At 45.7% G+C, this 22,385-nt stretch overlaps 1 protein-coding gene across 2 annotated transcripts; it reads right to left on the reverse strand.

The window, feature by feature from the left end:
* Positions 1-4,416: 4,416 nt before the first annotated feature.
* Positions 4,417-20,537, reverse strand: ALDOB (aldolase, fructose-bisphosphate B). 2 transcript variants are annotated; one of them, XM_039543970.1, is made up of 10 exons: positions 20,383-20,523; positions 19,125-19,209; positions 10,314-10,435; positions 9,800-10,011; positions 9,176-9,230; positions 7,688-7,848; positions 7,228-7,311; positions 6,405-6,579; positions 5,632-5,831; positions 4,417-4,942 (listed from the first exon to the last, which is right to left on the reverse strand). In XM_039543970.1, the coding sequence occupies exons 3-10, from the start codon at positions 10,423-10,425 to the stop codon at positions 4,847-4,849; spliced, it is 1,095 nt and encodes a 364-aa protein (XP_039399904.1). In that variant the 5' UTR covers positions 10,426-10,435; positions 19,125-19,209; positions 20,383-20,523; the 3' UTR covers positions 4,417-4,846. The 2 variants fall into 2 exon arrangements, with proteins under 2 accessions (XP_039399904.1, XP_039399903.1); XM_039543969.1 differs by lacking the exon at positions 19,125-19,209 and having other exon boundaries at positions 20,383-20,537.
* Positions 20,538-22,385: the final 1,848 nt, after the last annotated feature.

The raw sequence follows: 22,385 nt of genomic DNA on the forward strand, positions 1-22,385 counted from the left end.
TACTGACAATTCCTGTAACAGTAGCATCAGGAGAACAGAGTTTCTCAAAACTAAAGCTCATTAAAAACTATCTCCGCTCTACAAGGAGTCAGGAACACTTGACTGGTCTTGCTATTCTTGCAATCAAACGAGACATCACTTTGTCTTTGTCATACAATGACATTATTACTGATTTTGCAGCCAAAAAAGCCAGAAAGATTGTTTTTAATTAAAAACAAATCCTTGTTTCAATACCTCTTCATATCAATTTCCAATAAAATGTTGACAAATTAAAAAAATTATATTATTTGCATCATTCTGTCAAATCAGAATTTTTTCTATAGTGCTACTTCTTTAGTGCTAGTCCATCAGCATTACAGCAACTTGCTTCATTAAGTTAAACTGGTTTTAATAACATGCATGTGGCAAGTTTTCCAGTAGTGTAAGCTTATGTTTGTGTTGCTAAGAGCAAGACAGGCACAGGGGCACCAGTTTAATAATCCTGCCTAGGGCACCATAAATCCTAAAGACGGCCCTGCTGAGCACTGAGTCACATTGGGTAGATAGAAAGATTAACCTAAATAATCTATACAGAAGCCTGTGGAATCCCATAAGATCGGGTCCCTAATCCGTGAACTATTAGAACTCATTTACAAAACTTTTCTTAAACATTATATGAATATATTGTCTTATACTATAGAATTAGAATTTATAAACCCTATTCCATGATGAGACATAATGTATGTTAATGAAACCTATCTTTAGATAAAATGCTTTTTGAGGAAAAAATCTATCAAAAAAATCAGATTTTTTGATGTTTTTTAAATAAATCATTGATTTTTATCCACCCTGACAACGGTGCATGGTGGGGGGAGGGGAAGGATTGGTCCCCAGCTGGAGCGAGGCAGGGGCCAAGGGCAAGATGAACTCAGTGGGGCATTGCGGGGAGGATTAGTCCCTGCTGACTGGAGCAAGGCAGGGGCCGGGGGCAAAAGCATAGCGGGGCGGGAGCTAGGGTTGGTCCCTGCACCAAGGGAGGGGCTGGGGGTAAACTGCAAGCGCAGCAGGGCTGGGGAGGGGGTAAACAGGATCCCAACCACCCCTGCCCACATAGAGTGGGTACCTACCTTCTCCCTGGTTCTAGCCCATTCTCTTCATCTCTCTCTGCACTGAGCTGCCCCTCCTCCAGTGTGACAAAGTGGGAATGTTCTTAATGTTTTCTCTGAATACTGTGTGTGTGCCTCAGTTTCCCCTATGCATTTCTTAAGTAGCTAGGTGGTGGGATAAGGATGTGTGATTGTTGCAGAGCCCTAGACAGGTGTGATGCTGTCTGCACAGAGAATGGCTGACAGGGGTGCAGGGTCTGGTCAGGAGTTAGAGTGAGGGAAGGGGGCTCAGAGTTGGGGCAGGAGGTTGGGGTGTGGAGTGCTTACCTGGGGCAGCTCCTGTGTGGTGCGAGGGGTGCAGGTGGGAATATTGTGTGTGTGTGCAGGAGCTTCCGTTTGGCCGCTCAGGATGGGGCTGGGTATGTGTGTGGTGGTGCAGGAGTCAGAGCTGGGGGTGTGGGGATGTGTGTAGGGGGGGTTCAGGAGTCAGGGCAGGAGGATGGGAGGTCTGAGGGGGGTGCAGGAGTCAGGGCTGGGGGTGTGGTGATGTGTGGTGGGGTTCAGGAGTCAGGGCAGGAGGCTGGGAGGTCTGAGGGGGGTGCAGGAGTCAGGGCTGGGGGTGTGGGGATGTGTGGGGGGTTCAGGAGTCAGGGCAGGAGGCTGGGAGGTGTGAGGGGGGTGCAGGAGTCAGGGCTGGGGGTGTGGGCTGGGGTCATGTGGGTGCTCCCAGCCCTTTGCCCTGAGCAGCTCACGGCAGGGGGCTGGAGGGGGTATGCTCCAATTCCACCCCTTTCCCCAAGGCTCCGCCTCTGCCTCCTCCCCGACCAGCGGGGGCACTGCAGCTCTGCTCCTCCCCCTCCCTCGCGCCGGCAACCAGCTGTTTGGCAGTGCTGGGAAGGGGAGGGGTGGGAACATGGCACGCTCGGGGAGGAGCTTGGCTGCCTCCAGAGCCTGCCCTGCTGCAGCAGGAGCCCGCAGGACCAAGTTTCTGTCTGCTGCCCTTGCAGGAGGGGGTGGGGGGTGGAGAAGAGGGGGCCAGGCCTGGGCCCCTTTGGAGCATGGGCCTGGCGCCAGTGGCGCCATGGTAAACCGGTACTTCACCCAGAAGATGTGTGGGTTACATATGCACACTCCTACACATGCTATATGTGAATGTATGGATACGTACACGCACTACATACTTGCCTACACATGCACATACTGGGCCATGTGCTGGCTGCTGCCCTTTGCAGGTGGTGGGAACACACCTGAAATGCCCGGTGAATGCGGGAGGGACATGGCTCATTTACCTGGGAGGGCTGCTCCTCTCACTATGGTGCAAAATGGCGCATGGCACACAGTCCACATGCTTCCATCATAGGGAAGGACCCTTGCACAGTTACTGCTGCAGTATGGATGGAGACTTGGCAATTGGGCCCAGGAGATGTAGGAAACATAAAAGGTTTGGAGAGATCGCTGGTGAGGGGTGCAGGTTGTAGCCCATTAAGACCCCCAGTGATTTCTGAGCATTGTACTCCAGTAAAGCCATACAGGCAAACATCCCCTAGAGAACTGTGATCTCCATGAGCTACCAATGCACTGAGGATGGTAATAGTGTTGCCAAGTCTCCTGATTTATTTATGAGTTTTCTGATTTAAAAAAAAAAAGTTTTTCATTAAGCCCAGCTCTTGATCCAGAGATATGATTATGTGGGAATCTCAGCTTTCACGTTTTTGTTTGTTTGTTTGTTTGTTTAAAGTAAGATTCTAGCCCTCATGAGTGTGGAGAAAAACTGGAACATGTGTCCCAGTACACCCTAAAGACTCAAAAAGAACCCAACGTGTATTTTTTAAATCTCATTATTTTTAGGCTTATCTCATTATTGAGGTCTGACTCGTAATTTTTGAATGATTACAGTGACAATACTGAGGTGCTGTTATAGCTGCAAGCCTGAGATGGTTGTATCAGCCATGCTTTGGTTCCTGGGTATACATGTGGTGCATGTGCTCGCTCACATCATTAAATCACTTTGGGCAGCCTACTGACTCAGCAATGCATTAGATTAACAAATCCCTCCTCGGGGTACCTAGAATAGAGCCAGAAGGCAATGAGGATAGTGCATTACACATCATCACACACTCCAGGGCTGACTTAAGCCCACCATTCCTTCTTGGTTGGGCTGCTGAGAAGAGGAGCAGCAGTTAAAACTGTTGCAGCATTCACTTTTGAGTGGCAGAGGTGTTTTTCAATCTTGGGAACACTTTGCAGAGAAATGTAATATTTCAGGGGAAGAAAGGTACTGTTATGTTTCACACAACCATGAGTTACATAGGGTGACTGTGACCAAAAGCACCCCATAGTCACACCCTACACACTATTGTAATAATCTTTGTACAAAATGTGCTTGTGAGGTATCGTTTGAAAACTTATAACTTGCTGGTCAATAACATCCTGGTGAAACGTGTGTAGCAGCATTATATGGAAAGTTATGAAATCCCCCTGTATATGTTATTAGCACACATTCAAAACCACACAGCCCTGCCTAGGCAAAGGTTGTTAAACAGGTCTATCCTAAACAGAGGAATGTGTGTTTTACTTCAATTTACATATTAAAGTAAAGTGGGTCCTCAAGATAGCAGGGAGAGGAATTGACAGAAGATGAAGCAAATGTGCATTTCTGCAAACACAGGTGGGAAGAAAGATGCCTCCTTCACCACCCTACTCCATATTGCCTCCTTTACTGTTTGAATAATCTTTGCTTTGAGGGATAATCTTCAGAAGAATCCACTTCATGGGTTCACTAGACTATAAAAGGAGCAGAGAACTCCAAGTGATCTCTCTTTTTCAACTAAGAAAACAAAGGCACCAATAACCTTGGGCCCTGGGGAGAGATCCTTACCAAGGAAAGGGTCAGTCGCCATCTTGCTGGCAGACTGTGCGTGAGAGAGGCGATCTTGAACAAAGCCTTGCTAGATTAAGTTTTAGACTTGTAGCTGCGTTTCACTTTTATTTGCTTATAACCGTTTCTAACTTTCTCTCTCATACTTGAATTCACTTAAAATCCTATCTTCTTTTGTTAATAAACCTGTTTTACCTGAAGGCCCTCTGAACTCACATTGCAGGATCAAGGCCTAAGTCATTATCAGAAATGCAGAATTTCATTTAAAAAAAATATATATATCTGATTTTGATCTCATGGGCAGTTCACAGGCAATTATTTTGTCTGGTTTAGTTTGTGCACATAAAATGCAACAAGCAATTGAAAGTAAGCCCAAGGTGTATAGTGTATATGTGCACTTGTGAGAAAGAATTAAACCTTCACACACAATTACAATTTATCAGCTGCATATAATTTCACAGTTGTGGATGCTTTATTCATAGCCCATAGATTGAAAACAATATCTTGAATATGTAATACAGGAGTCCAATGTACTCTCTCCAGCTGCAGAGTGTGGTTTTGGAGGGGGGCATGTTGCTTTATTTGCTGGTAAACAGAGAAAATTGATGGCATGGGGTGAAAATTGATGCCCGCATTCCCATCTTTCTCAGGAACAAAGTAAAAACCCTCTCAGGGGGAGAGAGCGATTTGGTAAATTATCAATGGCAGTAGGGGCTAAGTCTGTAAAACAGGTACCATTTTCTTGGATAAGATGAGGTGATTTTCTCCCTACATTTTACGATTAAAGTGTGCAGTGGAGCCCATAGTTTGAACCCACATGATTTCCAGTTTCCTTTATGGGGTTAGGATTTTTCCTTTTTCGGTCCCCCTAGAGGGACACACCCTAGTACGTGTAGCTGGCAGTGAAAAGGGACTGTTTCGCAGCTGCGTCACTCTTTCCAGAGACAATATATTGTCCTTTGGATGCTAACCCATTAATCTGAAAAAAACAAAAAGGAGGGAGAAATAGTTAGTTACCCAGAGGAGAGTAAAATAAAAAACAGGGAGAAGTAAAGAGCACAGGGAAATAGGGAGTGCTTCTGTGAATTCCCAAACAAAGTTTACAAGGGAGATTGGAGAATTTAGGAAACAGATAAGATAAAGACTGTTATACTTCTAAGGCAGAATGCTAGTGATCAAAAGTTATTGCTGTCTGATAGCTGTGTGTTGGCCTATATACAATGAGCTAACCATCTCAGACAAATTTACCCATATTGTAAAAATGTCCACAGAAATTACCTTTAATTAGCATCCTAGTCGGCAGTCTCAGCAAAGAGACTGAAGATCGATTGGGTAAGGAGAATAAGCCACCCATTTATTCTTACAGATGTCTCCAGAGTAGATTTGAGGACTATTACTGGGGCTTTGAGGGGAAGCTTGCACTGCAGGTTCCTGTGTTAGACCTGTTGGAGGGTGGAGGGGGGCTGTCATCCTTGGATGAACATGAAACACAAGGACGGAGCAAAGCAACAGGAATCTTTAAAACTTGGGGAACATGTCCCCATATATCACACCATGTGTTGTACAGTGTTTCTCTGAAGTAGGGTGAATGTTCTTTTAAAGACCTAGACTTAGAACTGGAGGGTTGGGCGTCGGCTCAGTCATGATGATGAAGTGAAGGTCCCGTACCTGTGCCCGTTTGCAAAATGCCTCCTGCGTAGCCTTCTTGTTCTCAGGTTTGCCAACCCATGCAGCAAGTGCTGATGCCTGCAGAGCCCGTCCATATGAGAAGGTCAGCTTCCAGGGTTTTGGCAAAGGGCACTGGTTGATGGCATTGAGGTTGAGAGAAGCTTCCTCTTCACTTTGGCCTCCAGACAGGAAGCAGATTCCTGCGGGAGGAAAAAAAAAAAAGAAGTTATAAGTTTAGAGACCACTGATTCACTCTGATGTCCTGAGATGAAGCAGAATCTTGTAGTGGAGGCAGCAGGAACATAAAGAATCACATATCACAAATCACGGTTTTCCCAAAGAAGGCATTTAGGTGAGACTGAAGCGAATAAGGTCAACTGTATATCCACAGATATTGTATCCTATCAGTCCTCAGTGAGATTGCATATAATGCCCAGTCAAATCTACCACTGGTGTCTGCTATTCGGTCCATAACTGGAGATGCAACAAATTCTCTTAAAATCTTTCAATGCAACAACCACACAACCCAGCCCCCATGGGAACAGAACAGGTCATTACATGGAAGCAAATAGAGACATATATCTTAAACTAAACAGGGGAGACACTATGGTCTGACCCCTCCCCCCAAGGTCTTCCTGCACCTCAGTACATGAGCCTTGATGGTTTCAGATCACGATAGGTCCTACAAGCAACCCCAATAAGCGTTTGAGGCACTTGGATGGATGATCCTTGAATATGCATGGAGAAGCAATGGATAGTAATGAATGAGTTACCAGGAACAGCAGCAGGAACAGTGCGATGGAGGGCAGTGACTGTTGCCATGGCTACCTCCTGAGGGGTGTACTTCTTGGGGCAGGAATGCCCAGCAGTCACCATATTGGGTTTGAGTAGTGTTCCCTCCAGGTAGACATGATGATCATTCAGGGCCTTGTAGACAGCAGCCAGGACCTGGGAAACGATGAGAACAGGAGGATCGTTCAATGCTTATTCATGTTCGCTCAATGCTGGGCTTCACTCCCATACTGATTCACCAGAGGGACCCAGGTCTCCAAACCTGCTGGAGGGGGACAACCTATTTCTGGGGTGAGGGTGGAATCCACTGTCCACGTTTTATCCAGGCTGGACTTCAGCCCCCCTTCCATCACTTTACCAAGAAGCCCACCAAACCTGCTATGGAGAAGTATTTGTCCCCAGGGATGATAAAGGAATTCATTCTCCATAGTCATGGAATTCTTGGCTTTAGCCCCTCACACCTACCTTACTCTGGAATGGGAAAGTTACAAAATATGGAATGGCAGTGGAAACCTGGATGATACCGCTTCTCTTGGAAGAGTGAGCCCTTCTTAGCAGGGAAACAGGTGGCCTCGTGGCTAGGGCACAATTCCCACCTCTGCCACTTACTTACTGTGTGACCTTGGGCAACTCACTTAACCTTTCAGTGCTCCCTTCCCTCCCCCACCCCACCATCCATCTGTAAAATGGAGATAAGAAAGTGCTTTGAGACTTATGGATGCAAAGTTCTGTTTAAGAGCTAAGTATTATTATTATTATGCTGATTGATGAAAATGGGACATGTCTGGTAGGTAAGAATCTTACCTTCTCTGTAACATACTGACAGTGCTGGAGGTCATGGTCTCCATCGGGTAGAACCTCCGGTTCTACAATGGGCACCAACCCATGCTAAGAATGGAAAAACAGAAGTCAGTGGAGGTCTGGACAAGAGACTGCCCTATAAGGTGACCAGATGTCCCGATTTTATAGGGACATCCCGATTTTGGGATCTTTTTCTTATATAGGCTCCTATTACCCGCACCCCGAGTCCTGATTTTTCACACTTGCTGTCTGGTCACCCTACTGTCCTAGCAGGGATAGCCTGAGAAAGGGGCAGTAAAGCAAAGAGAACGACCAGAAAAGAGAAGATACCAGCATGACGGACAAAGAGGCCTCCTCTCAAACACATGGGAACTATTTCAAAAGACAGTAGGAAAGGGCACAACTTATTCCCACATCACAGGAAGGGAGGGAACTATTTCACACACACATTGAGAGTTTATACCTGCTGGCAGATGCTGGCATAGCGTGCCAGTGTGGTGGCATTCTCCTGGATGGCTAGAGTGGAGGGAGTTGTGTCTGTGATCTTCAGCACAGCACGCCACTTGCCAAAATCAGCACCATCCTTCTTATACTGGGCGCAGCGCTCAGCGAGCCCATCCAGCCCTGCCGGTATTAAAGGGAACGGAAGGTGCCTTATTTTGCGCCTTCAGATTTATGTGGTTGGGGCTGAACTTTAGTGTCCTTTACGCAACCTTGTTGCGTAAAATAATTATTTCAAATTATTGTGGAGGTGGGGATGCAGGGCCAGTGTGGGGGTGGGGGTGGCCTGTGGGTCCTACCTTCTCCTGGAGACTGCTATCCTGTGGTCCTTGTGCAGCCTACCCAGGGGCATGCAAAATGTCTCCACTCTGTGCATGGCCAATGCAATAGCTGCTCACAGTATGGCCCTCAGGGAATGGGGTTCCTTAAATTGACAGAGCTAGGCTGGTAACTAGGGAAACTCTAGGTATAATCTGTGGTTAGCAAAGCCTCTGGGATAATAATAATAGTAATAATGCAGGACCCATAATGTTAGAAACAGGAACTGCTGCACAAGGTCAGAGGATTAGTACATAAAATGTGGTATCCTGATTCTGACTGTGTAAAACCTGATACCTCAGGGGGAAATGACCACCAGGGGCGGCTCCAGGCCCCAGCACGCCAAGCGCGTGCTTGGGGCGGCATGCCGCGGGGTGCGCTCTGCCAGTCGCTGGGAGGGCGGCAGGCAGGCAGCCAGCCTTCGGTGGAGCCACGGGACCAGCGGACCCTCCACAGGCACGCCTGCGGGAGCTCCACCGGAGCCGCGGGACCAGCGACCGGCAGAGCACCACCTGCGGCATGCCGCCGTGCTTGGGGCAGCAAAATGTCTAAAGCCGCCCTGATGACCACTACTCCCATCTAATTCCACCCCCCAAAATACACATGAACAACCATATAATGTTAACTTGGGGGGGGGAGGGGATAAATCCTTTCTGATCCCAGCTGGTGATCAGTTTTATGCCTTGAAGCAAGACAAAGAGCTCTTGTGACTTACTACCCTTCTGCCTACTTATTACCTTGCAGCCACTGGTGCTGCTGGCAGTGCTCATCGAGCCAAAAGGGATGTTTCTGGGCAGGGGGAGGCCGCTCTCTGCATGCTGGCTGGTATCTGGAGGGCTGTGGTGGTGGTGGTGGAGTGCATTATGCCTAAGTGTCTAAGTGTGGAGCAAGGTGTGCCAGTGAGCACACACCCTCCCACGCACCCTCCCACGCCTTTGGAGGTACTATGTCGCTCCTGCCCTCTGCAAGCACGATGCTTCCAGCCACTGCTGCTTGTGTCGTGCACCTGCTTCTCCCTGCCCCACATGGCTTTCACTTTGAGAACCACAGCTAAGCCCTACTCCAGTCATTTACATCTCTCCTTGTCAGGAAATGCAGCCCCATTCTTGATGGCTTAGAGGAAATGTCTCACCTTGAATGGTGGTTTCTCCATTTGTTCCTGCAAGCGGGGCTGTTCCTTTATCTAGCTACGGAAGTACATGGAAAGGAAGATGTGTTAACAATTAACAGATCGGTATAATTTCTGCCACTGTAACCCACAGCTCGTACAGACTCCTCAGCCTTCGCCAGCAGGAGTCACTGTAACACATGGTGCAGGACCTCGGTGGGCAGAGTAAGAGACAGAAAACAAGGGCTGGGGAATGGGGAAATTGCAGGAGAGAACAATGCATGACAATGAACAAACAGAGCACTGGGAGTGGGAAGCAGAATTGTTGGCGGGAACAACCCAAGAACTCTAGGAGTTGGGGAGAGTCACTGGAGAGGATGGACTCAAGAGTCTTGAGGACAAGGGGATGGAAGGGTGAAGCAAGAGCTCTAGGGGGTGGGGGATTTGCTGGATAAAACAGGTCAGGATCAGTGGCTGTAGCTGTGGCTTGGCTAATAGTACAGGAGCATTGGCTGCAGGGGTAATGCGGAGAATGGTGCCAGAATGACAAAAGAGCATTGCTTATCAGCGAGATCCCTGCCTGGGCACAGATCCCACTGGGAAGGGCGCTGGGGCTATTATGCCAGCAGGGCCCTTGGAGATATTCACCTTTATTCCCACCACAATGCCTTTGTCTTTGATGACATGTGGGAATGGCTTTCCACTGCTGTCCTTCTGATAGAGGGTCTCATGGAAAAAGATCACGCCCCCAATGCTCTGATTGATGGAGGCATCCGAAGAAAAGAGGATCTCTCGGAAGGCGCGGCGATTTTCCTCTGTGTTCTCCACCTTGATCCTCTGCAGTCTGCTCCCCATAGTACCTAGCAAGAGGGGCCAAAGGTCAGAGAACACGATATTGGGCATGATTGTCCTTTCACTTATCTTGTATACTTGCAAGGATGGAGTAACTGAGAATTAGGCCTTCTGTGTCTGTGCAGACTTGGGCTTCTCTCCTCAGCCCATGCCCTCATAGTTCTGTCTATGGACCCCAACCCTGCCCTGATGGACCGCTCGCTCCTGAAGAAAGCTGGGGATTCATTTACTCCTGCCTGGTATCTCAAATTATTTCAAAAGCAAAATGGCTTGAAGGACACTAAGAAATATCAATAACTGTTCAACTCACCCACAGACTCATCTGCAGCCAGGATCCCCTTCCCTGGAGCCACAATCCGCTGAGCTATTTCAGACAGGGCCTTCTTCTGCTCCGGAGTCAGCGCGGGAAACTGGTGGGCCATGATGGCTATTCTGGAGGAGACACATAGAGACACCCATTGTTCCAAGCTGAGTTATGCTGTGGATAGTGTTTGTAAAAATCACATTGATTGGATACAGACACAAAAATCACATGTATCTCCTTCTGGTGAGAGTGAGGTTCTCTATATTCTTAGAGACATCTCTATAGCTAGGTATGACGCCACCATTCCCACCCCTCCTTTAGCATAGGAGGAATGCCTCACAGACTATTCCTGGGAGGTAGGGAAGTGTCATTATCCTCATTTACAGATGGGGAAGTGAGACACAGAAAGACTGTGACTTGCCCAGAGTCACAGAGATGTCTGTAACAGCACTAGGCTCCAGTACCTTAACCATTAGACCATCCTTCCTTTCAGATCTTGGAATGAGAATCCACATTAGTGTGCATTGAAATCCACTTCTTCAGGCTCTTCTTCTCCCCAGAGGTTGCCGTGTAAATGCCATTCCATGTGGGTGTTAAAAATACCAGTTCAGTCTCTTTTTCCCCCAGAGGTGGCAACAACTGTCCATTCCAGCAAGGGCTGGAAATCCATCTCAGGTTCTTCTCCTTTGCAGTTTGTCTTCACATGACAGCAGGGTAGACTGCAGCAGCTACTGCTAAATGTCCTCACTGAGCCCCCATGGGGAAAGGAATCCAAGTGTGGATTTATGTATATAACTGAACGTGCTCAGAGCCCAAAGGCAGTTCAGTAAATAGGCTTGGAAGGATTAGATTTTTTTAAATCGGTAAATGTCAATTTCACTGGACACACAGAAACTGACAAAAAGATATTTCCAGCCATAACAATCAAAATGTACAGATCAGCAAAGCAAGAAAAATGCTTCTTGAGAGCTTCAGAGTTTGATTTAAGGATACTTACTTTGCATATTTTGACGTTATATTGACAATTCATGTTACAGCTATAAAGCTTTAACTTTTTGAATCTCAACATCTACAGTCATTAAATAATTCTGACCCCTCCCCTTCATAATTTCCCACAACTGAAAATTTAAATTGATAAAATAAAATAATATTTTAAGATAAATATTGATATTATCGCTCAAAATTTGAAGAAGAAAAAAAAAAGAATTCTGCCAAGCCTGTAGTTAAATCACTAAAATCTGGGACAAAGTAACACACATTAATTGCTGACTGGCAAAGTTCTTTGTAAAGCAGATTAGATACTTTGCTCCTAAATAACTAAGAGTTCTCTCTTATCTCCCACGTGGTACACTTGTCTGCTAACAAACCCCTCCTCGTCTTCCCTCGCCTGCCTTCTAGGTATTTGCTTGTATGGCTCACTGCTTTCTCACCCCTTCTTTCCTGCTGTGTGTCTATAATTTGTATGCCTGGGGCTCCTCTCAGAACTGCATGAGGTGTTAGCTGTTTCATGGGAAAGCAAATCAAATGTGGGATGAATTAATCCTAGTCTGTACAAGATCTTGGACTGCAAATGGATCCTAATCCATTCCTATTTTATCAGGCTGTGGCTGAGATTCACAAGCTGAAAATTTCACCTGAGTGAGAGTCAGATTCTGTCTTTTGCTGAGAGTGGTGTATGATCTTATTAAGGTTTCGATAAGGAAGGAGAACACACCTGACAGCTTGGGTTTGTTCTTTGGGTGGACAATGAGAAGTATATCTGTCCCAGAAAAAAATACTTCTTAGAGGCCTTTATAGAGAAGTATGCCGGTATTCTACAGTAATGCTTACACTGTATAGCCCTGTGATCACACCTCTGAGATCCAGATCCTTCCTCGTGTATGTTATGGCCTCATCCATCTGTCATCCATCCTTTATAAAGGTCTTAAGAAGAAGAAAAGTCCCTGTTCTGATTATTATTGTAATTATTTGTATTACAATCCTTGTAGCCCCCAACAAAGATTAAATGCCACACAAACAAAACGCAGAGCGAGAGACAGTCCCTGCCCCATACAGCTGACATTCTAAACAGACAAGACAGGCACATTGTTGGAGGGGGTAACACAGAAGCAGTGACTTGCCCACAGTCAAAGAGCAGGTCAGTGGCTAAGCCGGTAACAGACCCCCAGTTTCCTGACTCTAGGTCCAATTCACTACTATCACAGGCTGGCGGGGCCTTTATGGGGAGTCAGACTCTGTCTTGCCTGTGACCTAGCACTTGTCCCGCAACTGATCCTGATCTAGTAGCTTAATTACCATTAGTGACCCCTGCTGTGAAAGGTCAAGGAGGAGGATGTAGAGATAGAACTGACTCAGAAAGAAGAGATAGGGAGTTCCTTCTCTCTAGGTAGGGTCTGGTGAAGGTAGTCTAAAGAAGCCTCATCAGAGATGGAGTTATATTCTGTGGTGAGTGTCCTGGAAAAAGATAGGGTGAATGTTCCAGAGTAGGAACAAGGAGGGGAGAGGACCTAGGTAAAAGCCTGGGAACCAAAGGAGAAGCTGGGTTAATCACAGCCTACTGGGAAACAGCACTAGGGGCTCAGAGGTAGGAAGTAGCCAGGGAAACAGCAGCAGATGTGAATGGTGTAGTGGTGCTGAGTACACCCCAGGGCCTTGTCTCCCACAGCATGGGGCCAGAGTTAGAGCCGTTTGGGGGTGGGGTTAGAGAGCTAGGCTGGCAGGGCAATGCTGCAGATTAGGATTACACCACTAGAAGGAGCAGACCCATTTTAACACAGTGTCCCTGGGCTGGAACCCAGAGCAGAACGTGTATCTGTGCTCCCTCATCAGCCCCAAGGAGGGGGCCTAGAAGCCTCAACACAAGGATTGCTGAGCACAGGATGGGGCTGAGGTGTGAGCCCAGAGGATGGGTTGGGGAGTAGCCTGCGAGGGGTGAAAGGATCTCTTGTTACCCCAGAAGGGGTCCGAACTAGACATGACTTTGAAGGGCTAAGTCATGGCCACAAACAGGCCATTGCAGGTTCAAGGAAGTGATCAACAGGGGATGCAAGTGAAGACTCCTGCAATGCCATGACATGATGACAGGGGGTGCTATTGTGGTGAGTGGAGCTGCTTGCATCTACCCCTTAGACATGTCGCCTCCCATTTAATTCTCTAATTTACATGCTTAGGCACCAATCCTTGAATCCCGCTGTCTTCAGTGGGACTCTGTGCAGACCAGCTTTTAGCATGCACTTGGGTGTCCTAAAATACTGCCTAAACAAGAGCTGATGAATAATAGCTCAAAACACTTCAGAAGCACTACTGCAAGTCTTAGGGCCAATCTGGGGCACCCTTACTCAGGTCAACAAGCAGTAATTCACATGAGCAGTCCCAATCACTTTAAGTGTTCCCCAAGGCGAGGGTTGTACAAGATGGTCCTTTGTGTGCCGGACCTTACTACAGGATACTATAGAATCCTGCCAGGGGAAAAGATATATTTAGATTTTGTTCCCCACCATGTTCTGAGGTCTTGGAAAAGGGTCGGGACGTATATCTACACCCTGTGCGTATGGCAAGGAAATCTGTGATACGGTAGCTGGAATCTACCTGTTAAGAGTGGCAATGAGCTGGTGTAACAAGTGAGTAGTTAGCTCTCTGTGGTGCACCGCAATTGTATGGGAGACAGCTGTGAATCGCAGTATGGGATGGTGGTTTTGCTGGAAGTTAGACCAAGGCATGGTGATTTCTAGGTGCTCTGTATACCTCCTTAGCAATGATCCTTTAGCCAGGAAAATTTGAGAAAGGGAACATAACGCACACACCACCAGCCAATCAGAACCTCACTTTTGAGTTTCAACTTCTAAAGCCATACACTGCTGCTGCCGTAAACCAATGAGCCATCACATGCCTGTCCACAGCAAATGGCAATAGTAAACAAAGGAGTCTGATATCAAACAGAGGTGAGTTGCAAGAGCAGATGAAAGTTCCCGGTTTTGCATAAATACCCCTTCAAAATGCTAAAGAATGGATGGATGTGCAGCAAAACCACATCAGGGAGCCTAGAAATGGTCATTTATTTTGGTGAATAGATTTAGTTATCTATTGCCAGCTTCTGCTACTCTTACACTTAGCAATACCTTCTTTGAGAGCAGGGCCATTGATTTCAGAAGTGCTATTCAGGCAGTAAAGTATTGCTCATTACGAGCAGGGATGGCAGAACCTGGCCCATCATTGGTCATTGCTCAACTACGGCTGCCTCATGAAAAATAGGCTTCCATAAATGTATCAACAGAAATTATAAAGGACGTTTGAAGAGAGAGCATGGTCCAGTAGATAGGAAATTAGACTGGAATGCAGGAGACATGGGGTCTGCTTGGCTCTGCTACTGATGTTGCCAGTATTTTTATCTGCCAGACAGTTGTACCTCATCGGCTTAGTGGGAAAAGGCCAGTCGTTTCAAGTTATGGGCCAGATCCCCAGCTGCTGTAAATAGTTATAGTCCAAGTGCCTTCAGTGGAGCTATGCTAATTTACACCAGCTGAAGATCTGGCCCATGAGTGTTATTTTCCTGTTTATTGTAATTGTTCACAAAACGGAAAGGGGGGAGAAAGAGCAACAACAAAGGAATATATATACAGATAATGCACACAATCAGATGCAGTGTAGTGGCTAAATAGAATGTTCTGCAGAGCTTTCCAGCAAGCTTTGCCGGTGCTTTAAACAAACAGGGCTGTTTGTCTAAGCCAGTCCCTGGCAGAGAGGCAGCTGGACCAGAAAAACACGGCAATGAAAGTCAATATTGCTGTGTTGGAATTTAGACCTTTCCCCAGTATGCTCAGTGGGAAATATTGTCACAGACATCAGCACAAACATTGCATTCAGTTAATATTACAACAGACTGGGCGAAAGTGCAAGCGCACGTGGGGGATGGGAGAGGGAATATGGGGAAGGATTTCAGTGTTGTCAGCATGTTGCACCTCGGACCAGGTTAGAAGCATCTGTTCTTTCCCTGGGCAATTACCCTCAGCACTTTGTTTCTTACAAACAATCAGTGTCAGGTTTAGAATCATTTGCCCATCAGCCACATACCTAAACTGGAGAAACCAGTTGTGTTGTAACATCTGGGTTCTGGACAGCAGGAAAAAGAGGATGCAATTGGCACAGGTGTTTTCATGACTGTCTTTTATCTCTCCTTTTATATAAAATATGTCAAATGTGCAGGGAACATGTGTTGAACACTTGGCCCTCTCCGAGTGTGTGCAGCTTTGTCTGCACAATTACTTGTGAGCACAATTTCTCAGCACTTGTGTACACACACATTTACACACACAAAACCCCATTTGTATGCACAAATTGTGTGCATGTAGATCTGTGTGAGTAAATTCTACCATTGTGCACACAAATGGTAGTGCTTAAAGTGTGTGAAAGTGATTTGAATGAGTAAAAGCTGCATGTGTACAAATGGATGTGGGTGGGGGTTTTAAAATGTGGCTCATAACAAACAGGCAAAGAGTACAACACCTGAGTCTGATTTCAGGTTCAGCTGTGTGTTGGGGACACTTGGATGGAACATTTAACCTTTTGCATAATGGAAACAAAATTAATAAGTGCTTGTGCAATGGCTGGCATCTTGGCCAACAAGAGGGATTTAACTGGGGACCGCCAGAGCTAAACACATGAGTTGCTTGAGCTATGGAACCAGGCTTCCTCAGTGAGACCTGCAACAGATCTGCATTCTCTGTGGCTCATGTACAGAGGGTGACATGTGACATACTGATACGTGTGTTAAACTTGGAAGATGCAAACGGCTCTAAAATGCTTAATACTTGTATTATTCTATTGACTTGAGAAAAAATATTCCTCCTAAACAAAAGTGGGGAAAACCCTCTCATTCCAGGGGAAATGAGGAAGGGAACTGCCTGAAAATATGGCAAAGAAAATAAGTAAGAAGCTTTAAGAGAAGAAACAAAGAAGCATTCGTGTGGAATACAAGGCAAATTGTCCTTTCGGAAATGTGTTTAGAATAAAAAAGGCTGTTTGACCCAAAACAGATGGGAAGGAAGAGAGAAAGTAACACGCACACTAAAGAGTGCATGAGGGACAGAGAGGCAGCTGTTAGAGGAACAAGTCAGGAATTAACCGTGCAGGAAATGAGGAAGGTAAAGCCATGTAGGGACTCCCTTTCCCCCTCTTGTACTGCAGTCTTGTACTTCCATTCATTCTGGTGCTCATACGACAGAAAGTCAGGGCACTGTCCTACCATGCCCTGAATGGGAACATTATCCAGAAATGGTTAAAGCACTGAACTTTACACATACAAGCCTACATGCTGAACATTAAATTAACAGCCATGTTTACAAAAATGAAATAACTGCTAGAGAGAGAAAAGCCATCACAGTGTAAATCAGCATCTCATGCGGCTTTGATGGTGGTCAGTATATACACTGCATTGTCCCACAGGCATGAAGACAAAACTGTAGATGTAGGTTAGGGGGTGGGTCCCCTCTGCCAAGTGTCAGATCTGGAAAAACACCTGGATTAAGGATTCAGACTGCCACTGCTTTAGGAAAACGAGTGAGCACTTTTGCTGAAGATGGTGATTTTGTCCAAGTTCTCTCAAGTAACTGGAAGATCAGACCTCCCAATTACCTAAAAACCTGATTGCCAGCTGTTTGGTTTTCTGCACCTGTGTGCAGGTGGTGGGCATACATACACCATGGTTTTTCATATAGCAACTTGTAAGGTAGAGTTTTGCTAACAGACTGCTAAATATCTATGGGTGTTGTTGGGGAGAGGAGAGGGAGCGAGGCACTTTCCCCCCCCCTTTTATCCTTTGCTTTGGGGGCTGGCATCAAGTGGCACTTGCACCAGACCAGCTAAGGTCACATCCCCTCCAAATTGGGTGGGAGGGTGTAGGGCAGGGGTCTCGAAGTCCCAGCCCACGGGCCATCTGCAGCCTGAGAACCTCCCCACTGCATGTCTGCTACAGGTGCCGCCCCCCACAGCTCCCATTGGCTGGGGGAGAGGGATAGAGATACCATTACAAGTCACCAGGCAGAGTCAGCCATGGAGGCAATATTATTAGTTGCCGGGCAGAGTCAGCCATGGAGGTGGCATCATTAGTTGCCGGGCAGAGTCAGCCAGGGAGGCAGTGTCACATTTTTCCACAATGAATATAAACAAGTCACAATACCGAACACAACTATCTGACGCACACCTTGCTGCAACCCTGAAGGTTTCAACTGCTCAGTCACGGAGGCCAAACATCAACAAACTGACAGAACTGAAGAGTTGCCAGGTGTCTGGCAAACACTAAAAACTCTCTGGCAGGTGAAGAATTGTATCCAGTTTTATGACCGTTTTATTATTTCTAAGAAATTTGAAATAAAAAAAATACAATGTAAACGTTTTCTTTTCTGAACACCATCTTCAGTGACATTATTGGCTTGCTGGGAGGATTTGAGGACTTGACACTGGCCCTAGGGCAAATTGAGTTTGAGACCCTTGGTGTAGGGTATGTGACTCCACAGCTCCTCTCCACTGGCCAGCAGAGCTTATGGCTGTAGAGGGGAGTGGACACCGCACTGCATTCCCCTCTATGCTCAATGCTTCTGCATCTCCTTTTTGGTGAAGGGCACAGGGAAACAGGTGCCCTGAGGACTAGGGAGTGTCTGGGTCATATACAGGGCTATTCCAGAAGCTGGGAGATGGTTTGGATAGAGCACTCATTTTCAGGTGCTGAGGACAGTTTCTTCTTCTTGGTGGTGGTGTCCTGGGTGGTGCCATGCCCTGGTGGGTAGTGGTAGGAGTGGTGGATTGTGGGAGGGTTCTGCCATGCTGGCAGTGGGCACTTGTCCCTGGAGAGTGGAGAGGTGGAGAGTTCTGGCAGGTCCGCTAGAGAGTCTAGTGCCTAGGATGCTAGCAGGGGACAGTGCGGGTGTTTTGGGTGAATTAGGAGGTTGAGGGTGCTAGCTTGGGGATGACGGATGGAGTCAGCAGCTGCCATTTGTGGAGATTAATGGAAGGAGGAGGCACACATCAGAGCCCTAGGGGGGCTCCTATTAGGGCCCTAGTGGGACTCCGGGTGTTCGCTACTTCCCACCACCCAACACAGATGTAATGAGGTTGAGTAGCATCCGCAAAAGAGAAACTAACAACTAATTATTCCTCAAGAAAGGCTTTTAATGACTTACAACTATAAAGGCAACACAGACAGAATAAGAAGAACAGAATTAAAGACCAACACTGAATGAGGATTAATATAAATGACAAATTATACTGGAGACAGGCACAAGTACAAGTAATATTATGTATTAACTACTTATTCCTATAAGTACATATATATAAGACAATTAAGATTGGAAACAGTTACAAGCACATGCAATGCTGTTATTTTTGATTAGCTAACAACCTTTCAGGCATTATATCCATCTCCAATAGCATATAATTTTATATGTGATACTACTACATTGATTAACTATATTTTACCAATCTTAACATATATATCTCTCTTTATCTAATCAATACACTTTTACAAACTTTTATGCTAACTTTATGGTAACTTATACTGAAGACAGGCACAGTGACTTGCAAAGTTACTATGATTTATAGTCTGTTGGCCTTGCCCACACCGTACCCGTTTCCAGCAAGGCACAAATACATATACAGTTGCTATATAATGATTTACTATTAACTACTCCTACTTTTAAACAACTTAAACAATTTATTGATAAACTTAACCTATAGTATTAATACAGATTTAAGATTAACCAGCTTGAGCATTACCAGACCGTTTTACCTAATACCTCACCCTGTTTTCATCCAAAGATACGTTACCTTTCAGTTGACCATTCCCTGCACTGACCAGGCACAGATAGTCAGTGAAGTGCAAGTCCCTTTGGTTCAGGGGGTGTATGTGAGCCTGACAAAGAGCAATCTCTTTTAGGTCAACAACACACACACTCATTTGCGCTTCTGCATTTTATTTATACAGTACTTGCTAGCCGTGCTTTTGAACAAGTCAGCCAATCAAGGTGGCCAAATTTTACAGGGTGGCATTTGCGGTTGTTTTTAACTAATGAACTGTGCACCTTTGACCACAACTAGCCACAAAAAGGAAAGATGAGCTGGTCAATTTGCTAGACTTAAAAAACCCTAAATCAGCTTAAAGAAGTGTCTGGTTGCAGAGCATAGTAACCACAAGTCTGTATCAACCTTTACAGAGTTTCCTTCTTAATCTATAAAGCTTCCTAGATAGATTATGCTTATGCTTGCAGGATTCTACTATACTCGCTTCTTACAACTTCCGGAAGTTTGAGGCCTAACAGTACTTAGCCTGACACTACTTGGCAGGGCTTATGCACATTAAGCACACCATTGAGCCTATTCATATTGTGCAGTTCTGAGCAATTTACTGAAGATGACTGTTCTCATCCTCTGTATTCAAAGGGGTCCAACTCCACTGCTAGTACAGGGGAATATTTCTGCCAACAGCTTCTGTTATCTCTTTTCATGTAGTCTTCTCCTTTCAAGACTATCCTATGTCCCCTTGTCAAAGTCAGTCTCACCAGCACTACTGCTGTAATACTTCCGAGGAAATTAAACACCGAAAGCAGTTTGTAACACTTCATCAGCCCTGACTGCGTAATGTGCATTCAAGGAATAAAAAGAGGATTGCGTTCTGCAGCTGCACCCCAGATTTCCCCACATGCACCTACACGAATCATCATTTAAACAAAGTAGCAGAAAATGACATGGACACAAACACACAGGCTATTGATCCAGTCTCCTGAATTAAGGATGAGGATTATGTGTTCGCATTCCACTTCTTCCAGGTGTTCTTTGTTACAAAATTAAGTCAAAAGAGTTAGCAATTGCATCAAATGGGGCTTATTACATTTACAGAAGATAGATGAGAGAGAGAGATCATTGCAGAAAAAAGAAAAACTAAGAATGAATGCATTTCTTTCCTGATTTGCATGCAGTTCCTGACAAAGCAAAATCCACTCATTTACAGAAAAGATACATATTCTCTCTCTCCACCTCCCTTCCCCCATTCAGATCAGAACTGAATCAGTAATTTATTATAACTCACTGTTTGAAGATAGTCTCTCCTTCTTTGCTATACGTTCCTGCTGAGGTAGCTGCAGCCAAGTAGGTCCAATCTCCCAACTCCCAAACTTTTTATAAAGTTCTTAGCAATATTTGTTTTCCTTCCTCTTCAGACTGTTTGAGGTGGTGTCACTATGCAGCAACTCTGATTGGCTGGGCGGGTTTATGGTCCTTCAGCCAATCAGATTCAGTCTCTCATATCCCCAGGAATGGAAGAATTCCAGTTTTGTTTCTCTCCCAGTGAGAATGACAAATTCCATAAAGATTCTTTTGACAGATCAGTTCAACAGCTTCCTCATCCCTTCCAAGCCATAGTACAGATTATTGCAAGACCTACACTGGAACATGCTTACAGTGAACCTGGCTAGAGCTTGCATTTTAGGGCCAGATCCTCAGCTGGTGTAAATCAGATGGAGCTCCATGGAGTTCCAACCCTCTGGATCGGTCCCTTGGGGCCAGGGAGCCTGTGTTCTCTTGTATTTTGTATATGGCCTTGCAAAGTGATGAAGCTCAGTATGTACTCTTAGTAACAGAGTCAGTCTCTGCTGGTAATAGTGCAGTGGGATGAAAGTCACGAATTGCTTCAGTGCACTGCAGTGTGCAAACTGGAATTCTGTTTGTGGGGTAAATTCACCCTAGGAGGACTGGCGAGCACAAGACCTATTTAACACTTAAACCCTCAAATTAGGCTTATGTGGTGCATACTATTCACTGTGAAAAACAAATGAATTCTCTATACACAGCTTCCAGGGCATCTATGCTCATACTGCTGATATTTTCAGTTTGTCAAATCACAACAGAACAAAGCTGATTTCATATTCCAGGTAGCCCACCGCAGTGGGTTGGACACATAGTCCAGGGACTGCGTTAAGCCAACGTCATACTCTTAGCAATGGCACACACGGTAGCCTTGGACGTTAGAGCTTGTTTTAACTGAACAATGCAATGTTTGCTCAGACCCTGACGTTCTCTCTCTATTTTTTATGACATGTGTCATAACCTTCAGGTGAGCAGCAGCTGCCAGACACTTGTTGAAGGAATTGTGGCTTCTCATCAAAGGAGGGCACCTTCACAAGGCCAGCATCCTCCCACACTAAGCCCATCCACCCCTTATGGTGTGAGACTTGGGCCATGGCAAATGCACAAACAATTCACACTAATACAGGGCTAAACCCTCAGCTGGTGTAAATAAACATAGCTCCATGAAAGTCATTAGAGTTATAGTGATTCACCCTAGCTGAGGATGTGGCCATTATTTCTTCCTTTCACTCTCTACTTCCTTCCTGATAAGCCTGTTTGCAGAATACCATGGATGTATATCCACTGTGGTAAATATCTATGGCCAGAAAACCCTAATTGCCTTGTGGAATCTGTTTCATTATTTGAGACATCTCTCACCTGGGGACTCCGTCCCTTCCAGAGAGAGAGACTCTGTGATCTAACTAACTGTTCTTCACCTCTAACTGCTGTGATCCTATATCGTAACAATCAACATTTATCATGACAAGCCCTATTAAAGGGATCTGGTGCGGGGTAAGCGGGACGGGGTAGTTACTGTACCAACATGCTCCTTCCAAATTTGTCTTGCACCTTTGAATGCCCCAGAGAAAACCCAGCTTGGAACCTTGTCTCTCCTGATCCTTCTGAAAACTCAGCGGTGCTTCAGGGTGTATCGTTCCCCACATGATGGGGATATGATATGACAGGCGCCCTTAAAAGAAGTAGGGCAGAAAGGAAATGACGCCAGGCAGAATTCCTAAAAGTCTTGCTGGGTATTTCTGAAAACAGTGTAACATCCCATCGCCCAATGTGCATTTTTAAAAATGGTTTTGTTTTTCTGAGGAATTTGATGTCCCCCACCATGCAGCTCCCTCTGGGCTGAAATCCAGCAGTACAGTAATTACAGGCCTAGCAGCATCTCTGAACAGCCAGGAGGAAGAATTTAAAAAATTTAAAAATACTCTGAAAGTGAATAAATATGGAGAC

The sequence above is a fragment of the Mauremys reevesii genome, linkage group 6, assembly GCF_016161935.1.
Source record: "Mauremys reevesii isolate NIE-2019 linkage group 6, ASM1616193v1, whole genome shotgun sequence".
Lineage (NCBI taxonomy): Eukaryota > Metazoa > Chordata > Testudines > Geoemydidae > Mauremys > Mauremys reevesii.

Coding starts and splice junctions, on each gene's coding strand:
- ALDOB (XM_039543969.1), bottom strand. CDS start 10,425: ATGGCCCACCAGTTTCCCGCGCTGACTCCGGAGCAGAAGAAGGCCCTG. Junction 10,012..10,313: donor GGCTGCAGATGAGTCTGTGG/GTGAGTTGAACA, acceptor CCCTCTTGCTAG/GTACTATGGGGAGCAGACTG. Junction 7,312..7,687: donor ATGCCAGCATCTGCCAGCAG/GTATAAACTCTC, acceptor TTCCATTCTTAG/CATGGGTTGGTGCCCATTGT.